At 33.8% G+C, this 11,410-nt stretch overlaps 1 protein-coding gene across 1 annotated transcript in view; it reads right to left on the bottom strand.

The window, feature by feature from the left end:
* Positions 1–11,410, bottom strand: part of LOC110271478 (cyclin-T1-5-like) — a 20,589-nt gene that overhangs the window by 4,544 nt on the left and 4,635 nt on the right. The window contains exons 5-6 of the mRNA XM_021122411.1: positions 6,974–7,119; positions 6,163–6,702 (exon numbers count right to left, since the gene is read on the bottom strand). Of these exons, the coding sequence (XP_020978070.1) occupies positions 6,163–6,702; positions 6,974–7,119 (686 nt within the window). The remainder of the gene's footprint in view (positions 1–6,162; positions 6,703–6,973; positions 7,120–11,410) is intronic.

Genomic DNA, 11,410 nt, shown 5'->3' with positions numbered 1-11,410 from the left:
ATATATGAGATTTTTTTTATATAAGTTAAATATATTCATAAATAATTTATTTTAAAAAAATATTTCAGACATAAATACAAAAAATAGATATTTTTTATGTATTGAGTAGATATATTAGTTATATAGTAGTGTATGTACCGTACAATGCATAAGAAATATTTAATATTTTATCTATATCTAAAGTATTTTTAACAAAAAAAATTCTTCAATATATTAAATTTTAAATCAAACTCAATTTATATTTTTTTATTCATGTGAATAATAAACAATAGTACATAATAAAAAAATTCACAAAATAATTGAATTAATTAAAAAAAATTATAATATGCAATAAATTAATAATGTCTTAATTTTGATCATATATGATAAATTTCAATGTTTTTAAACCTCAAAATAAAATAGAAAAATTCAAGTAAATGGAATTGTTTTAAACCTCTAGAGATACATCTATACCAATATCTATACCAATATATATCTATACCAATATATAAAGTCAATACCAGAGTTTGGTGTCCAATTTTTATAGACATCATTTACCCTCAAATAATTCACTCTACAAATCAAATTTATGGACAAAATAGTAATAATACATTTTTGTTTCTTAATTAAAAAAAGTCATCAACCCACAAAAGAATTAAATAACTGCTGCAATCGTGAGGAAATTAAATAACTGCTCCACTTACAAATATGTCGTCTGGCTGTTGTCGATTCTTTTTTCTGTGTTTTGCTATATTTTGGTTATGCAAATGATGGAGTTGATACAATTCATACGCCAACTTCATTGTTAAACACAGGTATCTATATTCTACCTTTTGAAAAATATAGAAATCGACACTATAATGGTCCAAATAAGTCTATAACAATATATAATGCCAAAACATGAGTCTATAACAATATATAATGCCAAAACATGAGGTTTGGTGTCCAATTTTTCTTTCCATTTTTATCCTTTTTAGTAATCTACTTCCAGTTACTACTACTTCATTTCCATCCACGTTCACCTCAATATAACTTCTCCACGTTAATTTCTCTCACATCACCCATCAGTTACAGAATTCTACTACTTAATTCCCCACTACTGCATCAGTTACTTCCTCTCACATCAATTACTGCGTCAATTGTATTATTCCTAATTTTTTCTCTTAATCTCTCTCACTTCACTGGTTACTCCATATCTCTCCATAATAGAAAAAATTTCCTTCATTTCTCCTCTGTCTTCTCCTGCATTCTTCTCACTTCGCCTAAATATAATGTAAAATCTACTGTAATTTATTTTTTGTCATTAAATAAAAGTGTATGGCTGTTTTTATATGTTTTTTTGATTAATTATAGTTGACAACATACCAATGGAAGATTCACGTGGAAGTGGTCGACGAACTTGGCAAGACTATGCCAGACAACGAAGACAAAATATGAGTGAGTGCAATCGTGAGGAAAATAAATAACTGCTCCACTTACAAATATTTCTCACTGTTGTCGATCCTTTTTTCTGCATCTTGCTGCTATCTTTTGATTCTGACATGTATTTACTAAGAAAGGGACACCTGCAAATCATCGTGAGAGAATTTGACAAGGAAGTTGATACGATTTCTATGCCAATTCCATTGCCAAATACAGGTACCTTTTGAGTAATAATAGACGTTATGAGTACTAATTTTTAATTTTTAAAAAAAATTCAAAGGACAAGTACTCTTTTTTAAGATAAGAACTTTGTTAATTGATTTTGTTAATCTCTTTCTTATTTTTAATCTATTTTACATTGGATAATATTATTTTTTATTAATTATTAGATCGACATATAACATTTAAATGTGTTAAGATAAGAACTGTGTTATATATTTTTTGTTATTTCAACTTTCATGATTATTTCGTTCTCTTTATTTTTCTATGTCATAGACCAAGTAAGTTTTAATTTATTATTTTTCTTATATATATATATTCTATTTTAAAATTATTTTATTTTTTTAGGTTTTCTAATATGTTTTATTGTATTTTTCTTTTACTTTAAAGATTTTTTGGTCTGAAGATCTTCTGTTAAACGATTCTAATCACATGATCAAGGAAGAAGTTCAAGATAATAAGTTTGAATTTTGGTAATTTATTGAGTCTAATTGAAATAAACACATTGAAATATAATAAACAGAATCGTTAATGCAACATTTATTAATGAATAATTACTAAAAAATATTATCTATACCAATGTATAATAATTGTGGTATCCAATTTTTTCTTCTTATTTTATCCCTATTTTCTTTTTATTAAAAATTGGCTTTATCATATGACAGGACTTAAAATTTAAAAACATCATCAATTCTTTTTATTTTATTTTATTTTTTTCAAAAACTAGCTTTAACCCACGACAGATTTAAAACTGATTCACTTTCAACCACAACAGAATTTAAAGTTGATTCACTTTCAATAAAAAAACTATTAATACGTACTCAATTTAAATATCGATTCACTTTCGATAACACTTTCGATAACAAAAATGCAAATATGAAGTTAGTACTCACTTACTCTACTTATATTTTTAATATTTTATCTTCATCGCATAATACTCATTTAAAATATTTTTTGTATTGAATAAATTAAGAAGTTTGATATTGTGCATTATTATATAAAATGCCTAATGTTAAACAAAATTATGAAGTCTATAATAAAAAAATAAAACAAATAATTAACAAATACTATAAATTTTAAATAGGCAATACATTCGTAAGACTAATAATAACAATAACTTTGTAATAAAATTTTGGTAACAACATATATCTTTTAAAATTAAATAGTAAAATTAGAAAAGATCTACCTTAAACACAAAATAACAACTATTGTAAAATAGTACAAAAATATATCTTATTTTATCTCATGTATTTATTAATGTATTGTATAAATTATATAGATCCTTTTTATTATAGAATCTTTACCCAATTAAAAATTTAATAGATAGTAAAATTTGGTCATGGAAAAATGTGTTCTAATTTTTTTAAAAATATCAAAATACTATATTAAATATTATAAGTCAATAGGTAACTAAACTAAAAATCCTCAAATTAAAAATATAGATAACATTGTATATATTTTTATGAGTTATCGGACAAATTTTTATTGAATAACTAATTTAAGTACAAACTAAAAAAATGCTACTACAAATATTATTTAATGGGAATAACCGTAATACACATAACATTATTTAGTGATGAAAAATAAATCTTAATTAAATTACAGTAACTAAATAATAAGCCCTTGATGATAAAAAAAATTATCAAATTAAAATTTAATAATGTATGGAATATAACATAAACACCCAAAAAAAAACAAAATAAAGTACAATGAATAAACTCTATTTTTAAAAATATTTTCGCAATTTTAGCGTAATATAAAATCAAAACTCCATATTTTTTTTGAAAGAAAAGTTTAACACTACAAGTGGAGCATATAGATATTTGACTAGATATAACAATAAAACAAGACTAAATAAGAGAAAATAATCCATTGTCATCTCTGGCATAGCCATCAACAACAAAAGGGGTCTACATCAATCCACTCCCTATAATTCATAAAGCACATATTGATTATCTCCTCAACACTTCTACCTTTATTCTAAAAAATTCTTCTGTCCAACCATATGTTCCAAATAATAGCACAAAATATATTCAGTAAAAACATGTTAACGAGGGTGGAGACTGCGCCAATAGTAAAACTTATATTCTCAAATTTAAGATATTATATCTTTAGTTTCGTGATGGAAATGTCGATGGTAGGATAATAGAAAAGTGGACGAGATGTTAATGGCAGACTCATGAATGGGAGAATGAAAACTAACACATCTCTTCGGCGCTGGTAGGGTTGCATGGAGTATCCTTACTTCATGCTCTTTAACTTTGCATTATGTACAAATCAATATACGTATCATGTATCTGGCTAGGCCTGCATTTCTAATCAATGAAATTGTATTGACAAAAAATACAAGAGATAACAAAATGGTAGACCAATATCATTTTGGTGTTTGGACGAAATGAAGTGTTTAAATTCACTTATATATCTATTGCATTTATATAGTTAAGTGAAATGGTAACATTCGGTGGATTCTCAACCCAAGTCTCTATGGGTTGAAACTGACGTGTTACTTTTCTTAAGTAGCCGAGGTAGATAGATCTAACAGATACTTGAAATTCTTGCTTTGCCAATTACAGCTCTCAATCATTGATTTTTTTTTTTCTTCTTTTTTTGAAAAACTACCAAAAGTACCATGAAGTTTACAAACATTGACAAAAGTACCCATAAACTAAGGAAATTAACGCTGTACCTATGAAAGATGGGTTCCGTATGACAAAAATATCTAAATCTTAACTTTTTGTTGATTTTTTAATAAAATTTCTAAACTACCCCACCCTAACCCCATTCTACCGTCACTCCCTCTCTTCTCTTCTTCTCTCCTCACTTATCCCTCAAAAACCCTCACATAGTGACAGAAACTCTCCTCCTACCTCCTCATTGCCGTCCACCACCCACCTACTCCATTACCGCCAATCTCTTCCCCTCTTACTGCTTCTCCCTCTCACTATTAAGGTGACTACAACACCTTCATCGCACACATGTAACCCAACCTGAGGAGAATGCTGCCGGGGCGCGCCTATTGCAGCCGAGGAGAACGTCGTCGTGGCGTGTCTGACCCAGCCGAGGAGAACACCGTCGTCGCACACTTGAGAAGAGAGAGGAGTCGTGGTACTCTTGCATGCAGAAAGCGGGTTCGGTAAAGAAAAAACAGAAAAGAAAGGGAGGCGGCACTGTAGATGGAGGTTCTGCCATTGACGATGTTACAATCGGCTGGCGAAGAAAAAGGTATTTCTTTTTTTTTTAAAACATTTTTATTTTATTTTTCTTCTTTTCAGAAATTGATTTAGTTACTACTAAAATAATATTGTTCTATTTTTTTTTAAATCTGCTTCTATTTTTTATGAAGGCTGAGATTGATTTACAGAAGATCCAGTTGATGGCTACTTCTACTTCTGATTTTTGCTGAAATAAATTTCAAATTTAATGAATGGATTTGTTGATTTTTATGGTTGATGGTTTTTTCTATTTCTAGTTTTGCTAAAGTGAATTGAAATTGGATGAATGGATTTGAAAATTTTTATGTTTTGAGTATTTTTTGGTGTTTGATTAATTTGATTTGGGTATGAATTATAAACTTATGAGTGAATCGGTTGAGGTCCGATTCTCTACCACCACCACCACTACCATTGATTTCGGTCTGGTTTGTTGTAGGAGTAGTTTTGGACTCCATAGCAAGAGTTGGTGTAAATTGAGTTATGAAAGGTTGAAAAAGTGAGTTGAGGTTGAGTGCAGGGTAGTTTATGAATTTTATTAAAAAATCAACAAAAAATTAAGATTTGGATACTTTTGTCATACGGAACCCATCTTTCATGGATACAGCGTTAATTTCCTTAGTTTATGAGTACTTTTGTCAGCGTTCGTAAACTTCATGGGTACTTTTGATAGTTTTTCCTTTTTTTTAAGGAAGGGAACTCAGGTAGAAATACATATTAAATCGGTAAGCTTTCAATGTCACTACAAAAATTGAGGCATTCCGATCCTTAAATAAGAAATGTGCAACGCATACAAGAGCATAGCATCCTCCAAATTCATTCATTTGCAACTTTCTAAGGCAAATCACAGAAACCAAATCAAGGACAGTAGAACATTCACCTTAGCAAGGATTTTTCCTCATCATTCCTCATAGTCATAGCCAACTCTACCTTTCACATTTCCATCCTCAGAGAGACCGGAAGTACCCCGCTTTTTCATCTCCGGTTGCCTATCCAGAGGAGGGCTTCCCATCTTTCTCTTGCGATTGTTAGACAGGGATGAAGCATCATCTAACATCTCCCTCTCTTCTGCATTGTCTGCATCCATGTCTTTCTGTAATTGTCCCTTCATGCTTGTGCGTTTATCATCTCCGATTTCCTCATGGTCACGGTGATCTGCCTCGTCCAGTTTAGACCAGTTCCGTCTTCTCTCGCGCTTGTTTCTCTCGTCCTCAACTGCTAATTAAACACCATCTTTGAGCTCCCTCTCAATGAGATCATCCTCATCCATGACATCTTTCTTTAAGGTCATTTCCCCTCGCTCCTTCCTCTTTTTTTCCAGTGCAGCCTTCACCTTTGTCTGTGTCAATCATCTTCATTTCTTCTTTGGGTGAGTGACCAACAGGACCTTCACGAAGCTCCATATTTTGACCAACACTGCTATACTTATGCGAACCCAGATCATCCTTCCTTCCTACTTCTGAAGCCTCCTTTGTCCCAACAATTCTATCCTGGTCTCCTGAAACTATGCGTTCAGTCCCAAATTTAGATCTATTTTTTACTTCTCTCTTGTTATCTTTCAGAGGAAACTGTTCAGAGTTCCGGGACTCTCTTATTTCCAGGTCAGCCTTGTGGTCAGTAATCTCACTGCCCATTTCTGCACTCCCATCATTGCTTTGGTTTTCTGTTCCCATAGGTGCTACCACATGATTTTCTGCAGATGAGTGATACGGAGCTGGATGTGAGGATGTATGTTTTGAGGCCTGCTCCTCATTCGAACCAGGAGCTTTTGTAGCAGATCTCGTTGCCCCTCCACCACTTGCTTCTACTTCACTTTCTTGAGATGGTGATATTCTATTCTGCTCATAGAGTTCCAATATTTGATTGCTAACTTCTGCAAGACAACATAAACACAGACTCAGAAGGCTAAGCAGAAGCATCCAGCTATTACAACATAGAAGGATATTCTATCTATAACAACAAACTACCCATGAGCAAAATTGGGTTTGTTCTCTTGAAGAAAATGCCTAACATGATCGGTAAAAGATAACCATCCATACACATGGCAATGACAGAAATTATCATAGCATTTAGCCATGGGAACAAAGGCTGTCCAATCGGGTTAACTATCTGAATATGCAAGTGATTGAGGGGATGGCACCAACCCTCTAGTTGATGTGGGGTGACATCAAACTCTTGCCACCAAACCTTCTCCCCATCTGATGGAAGCTTCACTTTCAGGAACTTGGTAGCAAGGAAAATGGCACCTGCTGCAATATGATGTGGCTTAAATTGCAGGCAGAGCGATGTCCTTGATAAGCAAAAATTGTTGTCGGTCTAGATTTTCTCTTGTAGAAATAAGAATTTCGTTGTAAGCATAGCTCCAAACCAACAAACAACTCTCGCATCAAATTAAAATATGGTTTTGTCACATGTACAAACCCCAAATAAGAATTAACCGAAGTATTTAGACTCCGGGTTATCTCACAAGGAATTGCAATGAAGTGCTCAATTATTGGCTATAAAGGGGTTAAGGGGGTTGGTTTTATATTTTCGCAGAAAATAAATGGCAAGAATTTAAATGACAAGAAGAGTAAATCAAGCAAGAAAATAAAGAAAGCAAGTAATAAAGAGAGACATTCATGGCAAGTGTTGAGATCATAGGCTTTCTATCCTAGTCAACCCTAAAATCTAGAGAGAGGAGAGAGCCTCTCTCTCTGGAATTCTACCCTAAAACATGATAAAAACTAAACTATGACTACTTTTTTTTTCATTCTCCCTTCAATCATTGTGTTCAATAGCATCAGAAATGAGTTGGATTGGGCCCAAAATGAGCTACAAATCACTGGGGGCGATTTCATTAAAGTGGACCCACGGGCAGAATCGGCGCGCACGCGTACATGGCGCGTGCGCGCCCCTGAGCGCGAAGCAACATATGGCAAAATTTATATCATTTCGAAGGCCCGGATGTTAGCTTTCCAACGCAACTAAAACCGCCTCATTTGGACCTCTGTAGCTCAAGTTATGGTCGATTGAGTGCCAGGAGGTCAAGCTTGACAACTTTACGGTTCCTTCATTTCTTCATGAGTTCTCCCACTTTGCATGCTTTTCTCCTCACTTCTTCCATCCAATACTTGCCTTATGAACCTGAAATCACTCAACAAACATATCAAGGCATCGAATAGAATTAAAGTGAGTTAAATTTAGCTATTTTAAGGCCTAAAAAGCATATTTTCACATTTAAGCACAATTCAAGGGAGAATTGCAAAACCATGCTATTTTATTGAATAAATGAGGGAAAAGGTGATAAAATCCCCCAAAATAAGCACAAGATAAACCACAAAATCGGGGTTTATCAAATCTCTCCACACTTAAACCAAGTATGTCCTCATGCTAAGAATAAAGAAGGACAAGAAAAGGGATATGAACATTTATTCAATGCAAATAAACTATATGCACCTATCTATATGAATGCAACTAAATGCAAAATGATTCTACCTACTTGGTCAAAATCAAATCAATCTCCAAGAATATATATCAAGTAGGGCTAAGTAGTATGATAACTCATGAATCCTACCAATTCAAATATCAAAATAAAGTTCAGATAGACTTGCAAGAAGAGAGCTCATAAAAGCCGGGAACAAGGAATTGAGCATCGAACCCTCACCGGAAATGTATCCGCTCTAGTCGCTCAAGTGTATAGGGTCGATTCACTCAATTATCTTCTACTCATGCTTTCCAAAATTTATTTTTCATCTAACAATCAACAATTATTCAATGCATGCATACATCCATCATGAGGACTTATTCATAGGTTGTAATGGGGCTAGGGTAAAGGTAGGGATGTATATGGTCAAGTGAGCTTGAAATTTGTATCTTTGATTAGCCTCAGCTCCCACCTAACACATATAACAACCTATACAATTCTAATACACAACCTAGCTACCCATGATTCCCACTTTTTCACATACTCATGCATTCTCTTTAATTCACATTCCATATGCATTGATTTTTTTTTTTTGAACTTCACTTTGGGGCATTTTTGTCCCCTTTTTTTTTTTCTTTTTCTCTTTTTTTCTTTTTTTCTTTTTTTCTTTTGTGTATATATATATATATATGTTTTTTTTCTCATTTTCTTTTTTTTTCTAAAGTATATACAAACGTATCAATGCATATGGTTTTACATATAGTGCGTGAATATGTATCCAATTCCCAATATTTTCAACAAAAATAAAAATTACACTTTAACCTCAACCAATGTCCCAAGTTTTCCATACCCAAATAATACACACCCTCACTAGCCTAAGCTAATCAAAGATCCAAATTAAGGACATTTATTGTTTTTCACTTAGGGATAGTGATGTGCTAAAATTAAGAACAAAAGAGATTAAATAGGCTCAAAAGTGGCTAACAATGGTTGATGAAAGGTAGGCTATTTGGATAAGTGAGCTAAATGAAATAATGGCCTCAATCATACAAATGCATGCATACATGAAACAATGGACATAAAGAATCAAACAAATCAAAGATTACAATCATAGAAAGAGAATTATGCACACAAGAATAAAAATAAGTGGTTATAAGATGTAACCACATAATTAGGCTCAAAACTCACATGCTTGTGTTCTTAGCTCAAAAATCATGTTCCAAAATAAATTCTTCAAGCAAGTTTGTCAAAAAAATTTTTTTTTTTCAAATTGGTAGGGTGCCCTAAAAATAATTTTTCTTGGAAAAAAAATCATCACCCCAACCAAGTAGTCCTAACATAAAAAGAAATGGTGAAATATGTACAAATTCTAACTAACATGCAACCTATTATGCAATATAACAACTAACTAGCAAAGGAAATCCAGAATTGGTGTTGAAAAAAAGAAAATGTTACCCATGGAGATCGGTCGGATGACCTCCCCACACTTAGAAATTTGCACCGTCCTCGGTGCATGCAAAGAAGAGCAAGGTGGATGGGTTGCTACAATTGATGAGCTCCTTCAAAAGGTTGTGCAGATGAACTTGTTCGTTGCCCCATTTAGAAGCTTTCTCATTTCTTTTCTTCTTGGTGGCTAACCTCAAAGGAGAGAAAAAGAAAGAAAATTAAGCCTACAACAAAGACATGAAAGCAATTAGAACATAGACGGGGGCTAATACCAAATAAGAGTAAGGTTCTCACTACATGTTAGCTACGCATGTAAATGAGAGAGCAATATAGGCAACAGGCATATCAATTAATACTTGATGCAAGAGAAAAGGCAAAGCATGAGTATATGACATGAAGAGTATGTTGCATCAAGCTTAATCAACTATTGACACAAACAAGACTAGTGATAAGCATGAGAGAATTTGGTCCCATCCTAACTCAATGATAATAGGGTACAAAAACAAGGGATCATGAGTTAGGAAGGACTAAAGCACTAATCTTGTGTGTAGAGCAAATATTACAATTAATGCCAAACAAGTCACAAAGCACCAAGATTAACCAAGAAATTCTTAACAATTGAATATAAGAATCCAACACCATTATTAAAATATAAGAACTTAGAAAAGAAAATAAGAACAAGCTATAAAAACAAAATTAAAATGCAATAAATGAAAATAGGCAAATGCAATAAAAGAAAATGGAAGAAAAGAAAAAAAAATTTTCCTTTTTTTTTGGTGTGACGCGGATGCGCACAGTGCGCAGGCGCGTGCCTGATGGAGGTGGCGATCTGCGCGGACGCGTGAAGTGCGCCTGCGCATCAGTCGCGGGCATGAACTAGGCACAAAATTGGCCCAACTCTCTGGAACATGTACCAGGAGGGTAGGTGACGCTATCGGCGCGCATGCACACAGCGTGCGTGCGCGTGCTTTGCGTAATTAGCTTCAAGGGCGCATAGCGCCAGGTGCGCGCACGCGCGGGTGGTTTTGTGCCTCAGGCATGGTGCTGGCGCAGTATAGGTACAACTCTCGGGTCAATGTATGGAGGGGTGAGATTTTTGCATCCACGCGTCCGCGTACATGGCGCATCCGCGTGGATGGTCGAAAATGCTTGAGGCGCGCGTACGCGCCAGGTGCGCGCACGCGCGGGTTGGTGCTCTGTTTTTCAAAGTTTTTCCAAGTTCTTGCACCAAACCAAGCATTCCAAACCTCCAAACAGCTACCCAAACACCTTAAAACCTTATTTAACATATTATACTACCAAATAAACTCAAAAAACAAAACAAAACATGAAATCAAACCTATTCTACCAATATTTACAAAAGAGAAAAATGAAAAGAGTTTACCATAGTGGGGTGTCTCCCACCTAGCACTTTTGTTTATTGTCCTTAAGTTGGACTTATGGGGAGCTCCTCCCTCGATTTAACATACCCAGATCCTTCAACAAACCTCCGAAGAAACTCTTAAGGTTCCGATTTGGTGGGTTAACCTTAGTACTACTAGTTAAACTTCTACCCACAGTTTTGTTTCACACCCTAGGGCCTAGCGTGTTCCTCTTAGTTTAAACCCTCGAGTACTAAACACTTCTTGAGGTAGTTTTGAACTTCTATAATTTTAACTTCTTACCTCGAATAACCTCTGAGTTCGTAACCACCTACAAGTTCCTATCGAAGTTCGTGTTCGGTGGAATT

Source organism: Arachis ipaensis, chromosome B04, assembly GCF_000816755.2.
Source record: "Arachis ipaensis cultivar K30076 chromosome B04, Araip1.1, whole genome shotgun sequence".
Lineage (NCBI taxonomy): Eukaryota > Viridiplantae > Streptophyta > Magnoliopsida > Fabales > Fabaceae > Arachis > Arachis ipaensis.
This window is presented reverse-complemented; position numbering and strand designations above follow the sequence as displayed.